Source organism: Crocodylus porosus, unplaced genomic scaffold (assembly GCF_001723895.1).
Source record: "Crocodylus porosus isolate Cpor-Errol unplaced genomic scaffold, CroPor_comp1, whole genome shotgun sequence".
NCBI lineage: Eukaryota > Metazoa > Chordata > Crocodylia > Crocodylidae > Crocodylus > Crocodylus porosus.
The window spans coordinates 141712280-141726958 of NW_017728931.1; the positions used below are offsets into that span (position 1 = coordinate 141712280).

At 47.9% G+C, this 14679-nt stretch overlaps 1 protein-coding gene across 1 annotated transcript in view; it reads left to right on the top strand.

The window, feature by feature from the left end:
• Positions 1-14679, top strand: part of LOC109315843 (collagen alpha-1(VII) chain-like) — a 210158-nt gene that overhangs the window by 164954 nt on the left and 30525 nt on the right. Inside the window, 5 exon segments of the mRNA XM_019543782.1 lie at positions 5835-5915; positions 8042-8095; positions 9238-9291; positions 11758-11820; positions 13057-13119. Of these exon segments, the coding sequence (XP_019399327.1) occupies positions 5835-5915; positions 8042-8095; positions 9238-9291; positions 11758-11820; positions 13057-13119 (315 nt within the window).

Here is a 14679-nt window from a genome sequence, read left to right on the forward strand (position 1 = left end):
TACAGCGGGAGGATGACTTCTTGGGCGTTGCTTAAGATGCATCGGTAGAGGCAAGCCAAAGTTTCATTTGCTTTGCCGGCTGCAGCATCACATTGGTGGCTCATTCATTTTATGGTCAATCACGACCCCCCAAGTCTCTTTCAGTCGTGGTGCTAGTGAGTGTAGCACTGCCAAGCTTTGAAGTATGATGTGGGTTTTTTTCTCCCAACATGGAGCACCTTGCATTTCTGCATATTGAATGTCATCAGGTTTTGATGCGGCCACCTTGCAAGCCTGACTTGCCAATCTATGCTTTAGAGCGACCACCTGGCCCCATTATTTGGTGGTGACTGCGAACTTAGCCAGTCCACTTCTGACACCTGAATTCAGATCATTTATGAATATATTCATAAATATTCATCTTCATGAATTCATATTCATACTGAGCCCTGGGGGATGCCACTGGTCACCACGTGCCATGTTGACTCGGTGCCATCCACTATCACTCTCTGGGTCCGACCATAAAGTTGTTGAGGCCGCAGTTCCCTGATATTACCATGAGGACATCATGGGAGACCAAATCAAAGGCTGTTTTGAAATCTAAGTATGTGACATCAACCTCTTCTCCTTTGTCCAGGTGATGTGTCACCTGGTCATAGATAGAGGAAGAAAGGCACCCAGGACAACAGGCCACTGGGAACCAGCCCTGACCATTGCATAGGTTCCCAGCACACCTCTTGCCTCTGCCAGCCATAAAGGGCTCATCTGGGATTTGAATGACCTCTCACACCCAAAGCAAGACTCATACCCCCAGACCAACAAGCCATTGATTGAGGACACAGGAGCAGAGCACACACCAGGCCCCGTCCCAGAAAACCTGTTCTTCTTATGTATGTTGGGAGAAGCATTTGTTCCTTGTTGAATATTTCACGCTTCCTCACCATGACTGAATGACAGACGGACGTGCTACCATAGTGGAAGTCAGGACCTGGTAGCAAAAGGGGCTCTTCCCAAACTTGGCAGTTTCTAAGCTTTGCAGGGTGTTTTCGGTGCAGTGAGCACTCCTTGCCTGTTCAAACAGCCCTTTGCATCACATCCAGCCTGCAGGATTCATGACTAACCTGCCGCATTATCAGTCTATTGTGCTCCCTCTTTTCTTTACAGAGACATGAAACTTGTTCGAGGAATATTTTAATGATAGTGTCCACTGAGCTTTATACTTAGCGGCAGCTATTTCCAGCATTCGGTCGGTAATTGCTTTTAAATGGCTCTCTTAGTAGCTTTTATTGCCCTGCCTTTGTTTGCCTGAAGAGGCTCAAGTGAAAATTCACAGAAGGAACTTAAGCTGAGTCTACCCAATCACGTTTTGCTGGCGTGGAGAGCTCAGCTGGGGGTGGGTCTGAAAAGATTGCACCCCCACCCCAGCTGGGGAGAGGTGAGGTAGCCCCACATCTGGCCAGAGCTATGCCCACAGAGGAGGGCTCCATCAGCCAAGTGTCTGTTGACCCGAGAGGTTTCATAGATTCATAGGCTCACAGATGCTCGGGTAGGAAGGGACCTCAACAGATCATCGAGTCCGACCCCCTGCCTGGACAGGAAAGAGCTGTGGGGTCAGGTGACCCCAGCCAGATGCCTGTCCAGCCTTCTCTTAAAGACCCCCAAGGCAGGGGAGAGCACCACCTCGCTTGGCAGCCCAGTCCAAGTTTTGGCCACCCTTATGATGAAGAAGTTTTTCCTGCTATCCAGCCTAAATCTGCTCTCTGTCAGTGTGACCATTGCTCCTTGTTACCCCAAGAGATGCCCTGGTGAGCAGAGCATCTCTGATCCCTTGCTGCATCCCACTAATGAATTCATAGGAGGCCCCAAGATCACCTCTCAGCCTTTTCTTGTGGAGGTTGAAAAGATCCAGGTCCCTCAGTCTCTCCTCATAGGGCTTGTCCTGTAAGCCCCTGACCATACGAGTGGCCTCCTCTGGACCCTCTTGAGCCTGTTCACATCCTTCTTAAAGTACAGTGTCCAAAACTGGAGGCAGTACTCCAGCTGGGGTCTGACCAATGCCACACAGAGGGGAAGTATCACCCCCTGGGATCTATTCGTCATGCATCTGTTGATGCATGAGAAAGTGCAGTTAGCTTTGCTGATGATTTCGTCACACTGACGACTCCTGTTCATCTTGGAGTCCACTGTGACTCCGAGATCCCTTTCTGCTCCTGTGGGGCTGAGCGAGTCACTTCCCAGCCAGTGGGTATACTGGATATTTTTACACCCCAGGTGCAGCACTCTGCACTTGTCCTGCTGTACTGCATCCTATTGTGTTCTGCCCACTTTTCTAACCTGTCCAGGTCTGCCTGCAATTGTCCCCTGTCCCCTATCCCCTGGAGTGTGCGCTTCACCCCACAATTTAGTATCATCCGCAAACTTGGACAGAGTACACGTCACACCCACATCCAAGTCACTGATGAACACATTGAAGAGTACAGGTTCAAGGACCGAACGCTGCGGGACCCCACTGCCCACATCCTTCCAGGTCCATACTGACCCGTCTACTACCACACTCTGGGTGTGACCGCTAAGCCAATTTGGCGCCCACCGGACCATGTAAATATCTATGTCGCAGCCTCTTAATTTATTTATGAGAATGGGATGAGGTGATGTAGCTCTGGCCAGCAGAAAACCCACCGTCCTACGTGCCTCCACTAGGACACTTTGTACAGCTTTGGTGGCAGCAACCCTCTCATGTAGACTAGCACCTAAGCACAAGCCTTGCCCCAGACACACCCCTCTCTCCACCCATTTCCCATCTTCCTTTCTCCCAGCCTCTCTTGGCCCATGGAAGCTTCCTATTTACCCCCAAATGAAAATGGTCTTAGAAAATGCCACTTCAATGACATTCCCAAATTAGTTCATTGAGTGATGAAGTGTTTGGCATTCCTTCTCCTGGGGAAGGCTTTTTTTGTGCTCCTCTCTTCATGATTATTATATATGATTACTAATTATTAGTTGTACTGCAGAGCACACAGAAGCCTCAGCCTTGCCCCAGCACCCAATGGTTCAAGGCACTGCTGAGATGTAGGACAGAGAGATGGTCCCTGTCCTGAAGAACGAAGTATAAGGCAAGAGACAACCTCTCAGCTTTTGGCAAGATTTAATCACCCAGGGGCATAATAAGCAATTATTTGGGGCTCTGGGCAGCAGTGGCCACCACCACAGAGTCACAGAGAAGTAGGGCTGGAAGGGACCTCCAGAGGTCATCTAGTCCAAATCAGGATCATCCCTATCCAAACCATCCCAGACAAATCCTTAGCAAAACTGCACGGTTAACCCAAGACATAACACCATAAGCTGCCGCAGGTTAAAAAAAGGAGCCGCGGCAGCCAAGTCCTGCTGGTGTAAAAGGTTGTTAATATAACAAGAGATCCCAGGTAGAGGGCCACCCCTCTACAGTAGAAGGCAACTTCCTCCCTCAATATGTACCAGTTTGATCACGGGGTAAAATTCCTTCCTGATCCCAAATATAATGATCCTTCTGACCCAGAGTGGAGGGGCAAGACCGTCTAGTCAGGAACCTCCAGGTTTAAATTCCCCCTGCAGCTAATGCCTCTGAGTAAAGCTTAAAAAAATCTCCTGATGCATAGCAGAAAGGAAAGAGGGGAGAAAGGTGGAATTCCCTCCCAGCCCCATGCGGCAACCAGCAAAGCCCAGAAACATGGAAAATGCCCCATAGGAGAACATAGGCATTGCTGCACCTAGATCATCCCTGAACAAAACGTATCCAACCTCTTCTTGAATGCCTCCAGGGATGGAGAGGCCACAACTTCCCTAGATGTCTAGTCTGCTGCCTCCCTGCTCTAGCAGTGAAGAAGTTTTTCCTGATATCCAATCTAAACCTACTTTACTACAGTTTGAGCTACTGTTCTACGTCCTACTCTCTGCTGCAAAAGGGAAAAGGTGTTTTTCCCCCTTCATAGCAGCCCATTCTGATAACCCACCTCCCCCCAGACCAAAATGGGTACTCAAGGCTGGTGCCCAGTGCTGGCATCACCCCCCAGAAAGGTTTGTTCCTTTCCCATCACAGATGCCTCCATCCTGTTTTCAGCTTAGCAGACAAATAGAGCCTTTGGGGGTTTTTTTATGGGACATGTTACCTCCCCTGCTGCAATGCATTATTGACCATGTCTCTAAATAATCACCAGTCTCTGGGTAAGGAAAGAGGACATTATGCCCAGTGATTGACTACAGCAAAGTCGGGGCAGATGTGTATTCAGAACTCCTGCCAATCTAGTTGACCAGATTCATGGCCCCATATAAGAAACTCAGGGTTTCTCTCTAGTCATAGAAAATCATAGAAAATTGGGGTCGGAAGGGACCTCAGGGGGTCACATCTAGTCCAACCCCCCACTCAAAGCAAGACCAGCCCCAACGACATTATCTCAACCAAACTACAATCTGAATCAATATCTTTGGCCATCTTCCAATCTCCTGTTGCTCCAAATTCAGCAGTCTGACACGTTTCACTAACGTTTTGCTTCGAGTTAGACATACAAAAAACTAGAACTCTTGGTCTCAAAATGATACCTTTTATTAGACCAACTGGGAAATCGCAAGACAATTGTCCCTTTCTGCCAGCTTTCGGGATCACGGCTACCAACTACACCCTTGATTCAAGTTAGGTCCTTTCCTCTGGTTGCTTTCAGTACGTGGGAAGTGATGCAGGCTTGCTGAGACATTTTGAAAAAGCAGCGCATTCATCTGATACTGGGATCCTATCGGATGCTCTTTCTTCAGGGAGAGAGATACAGATATTTTATAGGTGATAGGGTCTCCCTCGGTAAAAATCTGGTAGCTGATATTCCCCGCCCCCCTTTTTAATACACATACATTTCCTTTTAAAGCCCAGCTGCAAATTGATTCAAAGCGCCCAGTGCTGCTCACGAGCTCTGTGTACCGCTGAGCTGTGCTGCGAGCACTCAATGTGCTCATGAGGTGCTCTGCGGACACATGTGGCTCTAGGAAGAGTAACTATTACTACAAAGAAAGGGGCTGGAAGAAAACATCCCACCAATAGATCTAAAAAAATATTATCTCCATTATACAGGTGGCAAAACTGAGAAGTGAGATGGCTCTTCCAAGGTCTTACAGCAGGCCTGGGGCAGGGTAGGGAATAAAACCCAAGTCTCTCTTGACTCTCTATTCAGGTCCTAAGCAAATTAGATTGAGAAGTGCAGGACAAGGATTTTTGTGGCTTTCATTGGACCAGCCACACGGCTGGGGTAGATTTAGACAGGCCTTTGAATGCCATGCATTCTTCCCAAACTTTTTTTTTCCTAGAAAAATACATTTTGATTTTTTCCGAGAATTTTGGTGAATGAAATCAAGTACCATAAAGGTGCCTGGGAAAGTAGAGTGCATGGGATAGAAGTCACTACCCACTTCCAAGGACATAAGCGGTCAGGAGAGACAGAGACAGTGGGCATTCATTGGGTAAGGCCATCTGCTCCATGCTGTTCAGGTCCTTCACGGCTGCTTTCCAGCACTCTGGAGCCAGAGGTCTTAAGAGCAGCCATCAAAGAGGCGGGGGGTCCCCTTGGAGTCGCTTCCCTGCCTCAGCTTCAGGTTTGGCCCATGTGAGTGGGAGCAGATGGGTTGGGGGAACTGTGAGAACATCCCTCCTGGAGAATGCGGGAATAGGGTGTCCTCACACCCAATATTCGCCCAAATGTTCTGCTTCTGGTCTCTGTCTTGGAGGAGGACAGGGCTGTCCCCAGCCTTTCATTTCACTTTCATTTTTGCTGACTTTCTCAGAAATCTTCCAGCCTGCAGCAGCTGAGGAATTAATACGACTCCTCTCATGACAGGGCACGGCCGGCCTCGATGGGAAGAACGGGAACAAAGGCGCGAAAGGCGACAGAGGTCTCCAGGGCCAAAAAGGGGAGCAGGTGAGTACAGCACCGGCTGCTAGAGGTCCGTTTTGAAGATTGCAATAGTGCCTTTTCTGACCCGGCTTTCGATTCCTCTGCAAAAAAGAAAAAAATAGTGTGTGGCTTTAAGATATTCCCTACTGCTATTAGTAACTCTAGGTGTAGAGGAGATTGCTGTCTGAACTTCTTCAAGAAATACTGTATATGCTTGCCTACCGCACACCCCTTTTGTCCAAAAACCAGCCCTGTACAACTGGGATGAGTGTCTTAAAGGGGGGGACGTGGATTCATCCCCTCTGGAATAGGAGCAGGAGGAGGCGGTGTTGCAGAATAGTTGCCAGCTTCTCTTCCAGCCCCCAAGCAGGAGGTGCAAGTCCAGGGTTAACTTGTCCGTAGCTGCTCTCAGTTCGCTGGCTCAGAGAAGCTGGCAGCTATTTTGCAACATGGCCTCTCCAGGGAAAAGCCCATTCTGGGCCATAACTCTGGAAAAATCCTTTGGTGTGCCTTCTCGAAACAACGGGCATGTCTTTTTGCAGGGGGCGTGTGGTGTGCAAGAAGATACGGTACGCTGAGGATGGGTCCTCGGGTCTGCTGGATGCTGCCGTCCACTACCTGAGAATTAGGCCCCAAGTCTCTTCTGCCATTGTTTTAAGTTCTCCTGTAGCAAATTCATTTGGCCTGAACGTTACTTCCTGTGACGCTGTCTTCACTTCCTTTTGGTACCAAGTGCAATAATGCCCAGCACTGGCAAGACAGGCACGTGGGAGGGAACTATCCATTGCTGCCTAATTTCATCCATGGGACAACTTTTGCAGGAAAATGATCTTTTTTTTTTTTAAGTACAAGGCATGTTGAATTTGAGTTGAGGCTCTTTGAATAGGAAAAGCTGTCTTTCCCCCTAAAGCCTATCTGTCAATTTGCTCTTTATCAGTGAAATTTTAATCTTTTCTTTCTTTATTAACCCCTCAAATGCCTCCAGGATTGCCGAAGTGGTGCCAGAGTGGGGAAGAAATGAACTCTTTTATTCATTTTAACCACTCCTGGACACCGGGTGATGTCTTTCATAAAAAATACTGACAAAGTTTTGCTAAAATTGTCCTTGCAACCTCACACTAGGTCTCTGCAGTGGCAGCACGGTGCATCCGACTGTTTGTGTAATAACTCCTTGAAAGCCCTTTTAGGACACTCAATCAGCGAATGAAGATCCCGGCTCTCAGCTGGGCTTTGCACAAGGAACCTCAGCATTGAGAGCAGTAGTCCAGGAGCTGAGGGAGACTCTCTCAGACCGATGAGCAGTACTTGCTCTGACCTTGGACCTTGCCAGCCCCTTAGGCATGCAAGGCCATGCCCATCTACTGCTCAGTTACATCGTGAGTCTCAGCAGTGATTATGCCAATCTGTGAGACATCAGGAGTCTCATTTTGAGAGGTACATAAAACAAACAAAGGTCTCAGGTGAATTGCAACACTTTTCCAGCCTCTTCATTACACTCTACATATATCCTGAGCAGCCCTGTATAAATCGGTAGACAGGTTGCACTATAAAGAGGAGGCTGAATTACAGCAAGGAAGCTGTTTCCGAGGGGCCCTTGTGCATGAAGATGCTCGTGTAATATTCGTCTCACTGCTGCTGAGAAGTGGCAGCATTTCTCAAGCTGAGACTTGGGCGAAGTGATTGCTTTGAAAGCTTTTGGTTAGAAAGCACCTTATGAATACAAGAGGGTGCTGCTGGGGAGGATGCACCTTTAGTTTTCCAAATTGCTTGCCATTATTAGGCCAGGTTCTTTGGGTAGATGTGATATCTTTCATTAGACTAATAGAGTAGTTAGGGAAAGGTTCGTTGCAAAGCCATGATATCTTTTATTAGACCAACCGAGTAGTTGGGAAAATGTTCTTTGCAAAGATGTGATATCTTTTAGTAGACCAACTGAGTAGTTGGAAAAATGTTCTTGCAAAGAGCATTTTCCCAACTACTCAGTTGGTCTAATAAAATAAGAGGGTTTTTTCCAACTACTCAGTGGATGATATCACATCTACCCGTAGAAACTTGCCTACCTATGTCCTTAGACCAACGTGGCGACAACCAAAGACCCTGCTGCCATTGCTCTGTATCCATCCTGCCTGACTTGTTTGTTTGTTACTCAGGGGGAGAAAGGTGATCCCGGGATAAGTGGTGACGTTGGACGGAGAGGTCTGAAGGTAAGAAGAAGCGATGTGTGGTTGGGCCCTTCTGCAAGGGGAGGCGAATGGTCTAAAGCTAAGTCCTTGAACTTGAATGATGGTCAGAAATGGTACATGGGCCGGACTGCCAGATAGATAGCTGGTTAAGAAAAGATCAAAGAAGCAACCATCTAGCTTCCAGCATAGACCACAAGGAAGGCCAGGATCAGTAAAAATTCAAAGCCAGCAGGTCTGCAGTGCTGTAGGAGACAACAGAGTGCATCCGAACATTTGGGATCAGCCCAAGACCGCTCTGAGATGGCAGCACAACCTGCCTTAGGAGATAAACACATGTGAGACGGTATGACCGAACCTGGCACAAGAGATGCATAGGGAGGATGTCACTGAGTAAAGTTTGTTCATCAGTAAAGGTGCCTGGCACCAAAAACGATTGATCACAAGGAAAAGCCTGTAGGATGGTCCAACACCTGCTGCAATAGACCCAGAAAGTTGTGTAGGAAGGTTGTAATGACAAAGATCATTAATTGGCAAATTGTATGTTGCAGTGATGTGGGCTTCATATAAGCACTTCCAGGTCGCATCTACACATCGCCCTATGGTGATGTAGTGATGTGCTACATCACCGTATGGCGTGTTATGCGACATGGCGATCCCATAGGTCTACATGTGATCGCTAGCTATGTCACCGTAGTAGCGCGGTCCCCACTTATAGTGCACCACTGTGGTGATGTAGTGGGGCCATTTAAGCATGCGCTGCCAGCACAGTGCAGGATGGGCGGTTACTGCACCATGTTTCAGTACTTCCAAAAGGAAGTGCAAAAGGAAGAACTAAAACATGGTGCAGTAACAACGTCGCTGTTGGGTGACATGTAAACACACCCCTAATGTATAAAAAGAGTTGAATGGGAACACGCTTTGGATTTGTGTTGAATCCCGCACTATCCCTGCTGGTCTGATCACCTGGCTGGTAGCAGAAATAAAGGCTACATTAATTTTATCCTCACTGAACAGCCGCTGCATGCTTATGTGAACCGTGTAGCAATAGGACCTACCAGGTCTCTGTTCAAGTCAGAGCTGGATGATCCACACCATGCAGAGGGGTATTTTATCCTGCATTAGTCCTGATTTCTCTTGACCATCCCCGTGTGCTTTTTCTCCAGGGGCTGCGTGGGCTTCCAGGACGGGTGGGAGCCCCAGGGGCAGCTGGAATAAAGGTGAGGATTGTCTTCCTCTTAACTTGTAGAAGAGAATATAGCGAGAGTGGAGGTGCATGACTGACAGACAGCCATGGGAAGGGAAATCTTTCTGTTTAACCCCATGGCATGCACATGGGACCTGGAAGATCCCTCCGTAGCATCCTGCCAATGTGCCTCAGAGCTGGAGAAGCTGCCACTAGGTCTGGGAGTAGAAGTCACCTCCCGTGACCTGCTCTATCGGCATCTCTGCTGAGATTGTCAGTGCGTTTTGTGATGCACGACAGGTTGGAGATGTTAGAGCACAAACCCGCGAACTGGGAATCTCATCACTGTCTGGATCACCATGCTCAGAGAGCAGGAATCAATGACTCAATATCGAGGTGGCAGCTGGTTTCAAGTGCAGTGTCCCAGGGGTTGGTCCTGGGGCCGGTTTTGTTCAGTATCTTCATCCATGATCTGGAAGATGGGATGGAGCGCACTCTCAGCAAGTCTGCAGATGACACCAAGCTGGGGGGTGTAGTAGATATGCTGGAGGGTAGGGTTAGGATTCAAAGAGAGCTAGAGAAGTTGGAGGATTTGACCAAAACAAATCTCATGAGGTTCAACAAGGACAAGTGCAAAGTCCTGCACTTAGGATGGAGCAGTCCCATGCACGGGTACAGGCTGGGGGTGACTGGCTGGGCAACAGCTCTGCAGAAAAGGACCTGGGGGTGACAGGGGACAATAAGCTGAATATGAGCCTCCAGTGTGCCCTTGTTGCCAAGAAGGCTACCAGCATCCTGGGCTGCGACGGTAGGAGCGTTGCCAGCAGATCAAGGACAGTGATTCTTTCTCTCCATTCTGCACTGGGGAGGCCGCATCTGGACCCTGTGTCCACCTGTGGGCCCCCCACTACAGAAAGGATGTGGACACGTTGGAAGGAGTCCAGAGGAGGGCAACGAAAATGTTTTGGGGGGCTGGGAGACATGATTTGTGCAGAGAGGCTGAAGGGGCTGGTCTTATTTAGTCTAGAGGAAAGAAGACTGAGAGAGGATTGCATAGCAGCCTTCAACCCCTGCAGGGGGGCTGCAAAGAGGATGGAGCTGGGCTGTTCTCAGTGGGAGCAGACGACAGGACAAGGAGCAATGGGCTCAAGCTGCAGCAAGTGGATATTAGGAAAAACTTTCTCACTAGGAGGGTGGTGAAGCACTGGAACGGGTTACCCAGGGAGGTGGTGGAGTCTCCCTTGTTGGAGGTTTTTAAGACCCAGCTGGACAAAGCCTTGGCTGGGATGATGTAGTTGGAGGTGGTCCTATTTTGAGCAAAGGGCTGGAGTAGGTGTGACCTCCTGAGGTCCCTTCCCACCCTCGTTTTCTATGATTCTGCATGTGCGAGGCTGGACGGGAACATTATAATAATTTTGTAGTCTGACTTGGATAATGCAAAAGACCAAAGAGCCTCACTCAATTCTACATTTCCCTCGAGCTCCTGTTGACCTGAAGCATACTGAATGCTTAGCTTCTGTTTTCAACTCTGTCACTGAGTGGTGTTGCTCATGTTGCTTCACCCCTTTTGGGCTTCCAATGTCCCCATTCACAAATGATGGTAATGATCTTTAGTTTCCTCTATAAAATTCATTGTTTTTTAAAGAGAGATATAACAGCTACCTAGGATTTTACCAGCCCAGGGGTGTCATGGCAGGGGGTGAATGCACTGCGTTTCTGATCCAGAAGCACGGGTTTTGAGTCTTACTGTGAAAATTAAGCTGAAGGGTTCTCCCAGTTGATTCAGCTATAAATGGTCCCCGGTCATTCGGGGAGTGAAAGGCAAGCAGAGATGATGCTGGCCATGTCTTTCCTTTGTGTATTGTTGGGTACCATACCTGGAAGATTTTAACCATGCTACACTGATGACCATCTAAGCATGTATGGACCTTCTGTTTAGTGACTTCCCTGCTGACACAAATGGGTTTTGCATTGCAAAAAAGATCTAAAAATTTACTTTTCAATGATAGGTTTTTTCCCCTAAGAGTGATTCTTATATTAAAAAACAGGGGTGTCCTCTTCCTTATTTTTGTTATCAGTCTTGCTGGGACTGACTCTGAATGAAGGGTATGATTGAGCTCATATGACTGGCACAGCTGAGCTCCATCTCACTATTTGGGTAACAAGCCTCATAGTATCGTAGTATTTAGGGTCAGAAGGGACCTAAATAGATCATCAGGTCCAACCCCCCCCGTCCTGGGCAGGAACGGGTGCCGGGGTCATATCACCCCAGCCTCAGTGGCTTGGAGCTGCTTCCCAAGTCTTCCAGTGTTTTGGGGCAGTCAGGGCCAGATCTAGGCGTCTGGTGGAGATCCACCTTGACTTCAGGTGCCCTTGGTGGTATGATAGTGTCACAATGTTGACCATCTCATCATCTTCCTCACTGATGCATGACGAATTGTCACTCGGTTCTTTTGGTGTCCAAGCTGCTCACGTGCTGTACATTTTATTCTACGTGTAGGGTGAGATTGGAAGCCCTGGAAAGCCAGGAATACCAGGATTAGATGGACCTCAGGGGCCAAAGGTGAGTGGGAAAGCCCTTTTTCCGGCTTGTGTGTGAAGTTTTGCAAAACCTTTACAGATGTCTAAAATTCAACTCTACAAAGCTCTCGTCCCCCTCCATGGTCTTGTCCAGGCCTCAACATGGGGCTGGTTTAGCTCATCTGCTTCTAAAACAATGGAAATAAATTGGTGTACCTCCAGGCGCTGAGGGTCTGAAAGTGCTTTCAGGATGGCAGAGCATTAATTAGCTTAATTTGGTTTCTTACCAAATGAACGGAGCAAATGTCTGGGCCTGGGCCCAGCACACGTTGGGAGGCCATTTCAGACGGTCATCCACCTGCCGGCTGGCTGTCATTCCTAATGGTCTTTAACCCCTGGGGTGGGAGTTTTTGGCAGGTCTGCCACCCCATTCATTGATTGCTTGCTTGCTTCTGCACACCTTCTCAGGAGCCAAAAGCCAGTGTCATCAATGAGATTCTTCCCATTGACTGGAAGCTCTGGTGCTGGCCGGCTAGCCTAGGTTACCAGTGTTATCTCTTGGGATTTGAGTCTCAGGTAACTTGCCAGGTGTATCAGTAATGCTGCCCCGGTGTGAACAAGCCCTGTGTTACCCCTTCAGATCACAACCCCTTTGGGCTAATCCCACCCCAGGAGGAATCCAGGACTGGCTTTGGCAGGGCACGGGGACAACGCAATCAGTGACCAGCCTGCTGCAGCTGTCCCAGTCCTGAGATGCTCCCCCGCCTCTCCCAAGACCCATTGCTACACCCAGATCACTCTGAGGACACTGTTATTCTTCAGCATGACTTTAAACATGAGGTTGGAGATCCCATGGAGGTTCGAAATCCTATGCATGCTCCCCAGGGACTCTCCTTGGAGCCTGGGCACCTATCCCACAGCTGCAGACTCCACTCTGGGCATCAGCTGTCTCGCAGGGATTGAAATGCTCAACGCTGTAGCACCTAAGTCTCCTGGTGCCTTGCACCCTGGTTCGTTTTGCAACTGGGTCATCCAGTGCAGTGGGAAGTGGTACGTGGAGAGCAATGGCCCTGGAGGTTTGTCTAGCATGCATTTTAATCCCATCAGTGCATTGTCTTAGGGAACCAGGATAGCCTCATTAATGAGAAGTTTGCAACAGTAAGTGGTGTTTTCACTAGGATGGGGCCATTCCTTGCAGTCACCGAGATGTGGCTTGCTTCGTTAATTATAAAGAGGGCAAGTTCTTTGTTTATCTGGATTCTCTCTCAACCACCTTTAGGGTTACCAAGGAGGATCGGGCGCCGACGGCCCCGTAGGAATTTCTGGAGAGAAAGGAGAAAAGGTTAGTACTCTCCAAATTGCATTGAGGACAACTTCCCTTAAATGAAGCATCAATCATGTTGAGTTAACGCAATTACATACTGTATAAATCATAAGTACCCTTTGCAAAGGGCAGTCAGCTCGGGCATTAGGCTTGCGCTGGGGAGACGAAGGGCATGCTCTCTGTCTGTTCACTCCGGATCATGTGTTTAACCCTTGATGCTTGCCAGCCCAAAAGTTGCACTGGCTTGGTCAATACCAGCCCAAAATCTATAAGGCAAAGAGAGCAGAAATCAGTGTAAAAGTGCTTTATCTTAGCACCGCTATTCTCAGGTGGGAAGCTATAAGTACGCTGGTATACGGCACCTTTTAACTGCATCCACACGAGCCATTTACTCATTCTCTGGTAGTTGTTCTCTACTATTCTACTGCTGCTTTTATATCCTAGGGGCTTTTTGTATTCATTTATAACCGCTCTCTTATTCATCTTTACATGTATTTTCTGCATTTAAAAAAAACAACAACCTTGAATTGAATCACACACCTAGAAATTTTACTCTTGTCATAATCTAATTGGTGCATAATTTAGCGTGGTAGAAATTCATCTCAAGTAAAATTCATACTGACTATGTCTTGCATTTGCTTTAAACAATGTTTCTAAGTGGTGTCATTATCGAGGCATTGCAACACGCAAGTGCATTGCGTGTGTTTCAGCTGGAAATTGGAAGTTACAGAAAAATTGAGCACTTAGAAATGTAGTTGTTGGAAGTGCTCGGTGAAATAATAATATATTAAAGTCGTCTTAATGCGCACCCCTACCTGTCTTATGCTGTATAGAGGAAATTGGGAAAGCTACCAGGAGGGGAGAGGAGATGAAGGGTGAACAGGATAAAGAGAGAAAGAGGGAATAAATGGTTTATCTAGTGAGGTAGATAAGAGGGGACATGACAACTACGGAAAATAATGAATGGAGTAGAGAGGTAGGTGGAAAGGTCCTGTTCCCCTTGTCTCATAGCACAAGAGCCAGGAGGTATCGGATTAGACTGATTTCCAGGCTGATTAAAGGAAAGGCTTTTTCCCTTGGCGTGCAGTCTGCGTAACTCTCGGCTACAGGAAGTCATGTGGGAGGCAAGGATCCTTTAGGGTGATCTCGTTCATTGGACCGACTGTATAGATGAGCTAAATCCATCCCAGCTGCATGGGAGATCCAATAAAAGAAATCATTGCCTTTCGCATCATGTTTGGACCATCACAGCCACAACATCCCTTGTGCACTGCAAGACGTCGTGGAAATGGAGAGTCTGAAAGCAGAACAAAAATAGCCACCGTCGGAAGAGTTAACGCTACAAAAGCTTGGGGGAGAATACAGACCCTCAGGGGATGGGACTTAAGGTGGTCTTTAATGATTAGAGATTGCTTCCCTGGAAGCAAATTAATGCATGCCTTAGCTCCCATGTTTCAGGGATGTATTTGGTAGCCGTGTTGGTCTGAGACGAGAAGAAATGCAAAACGCTAAAACTCTTGGTTCAGAGATGATACTTTTTATTAGACCAACTAAGAAATCGCAAAAAAATTATCTTTT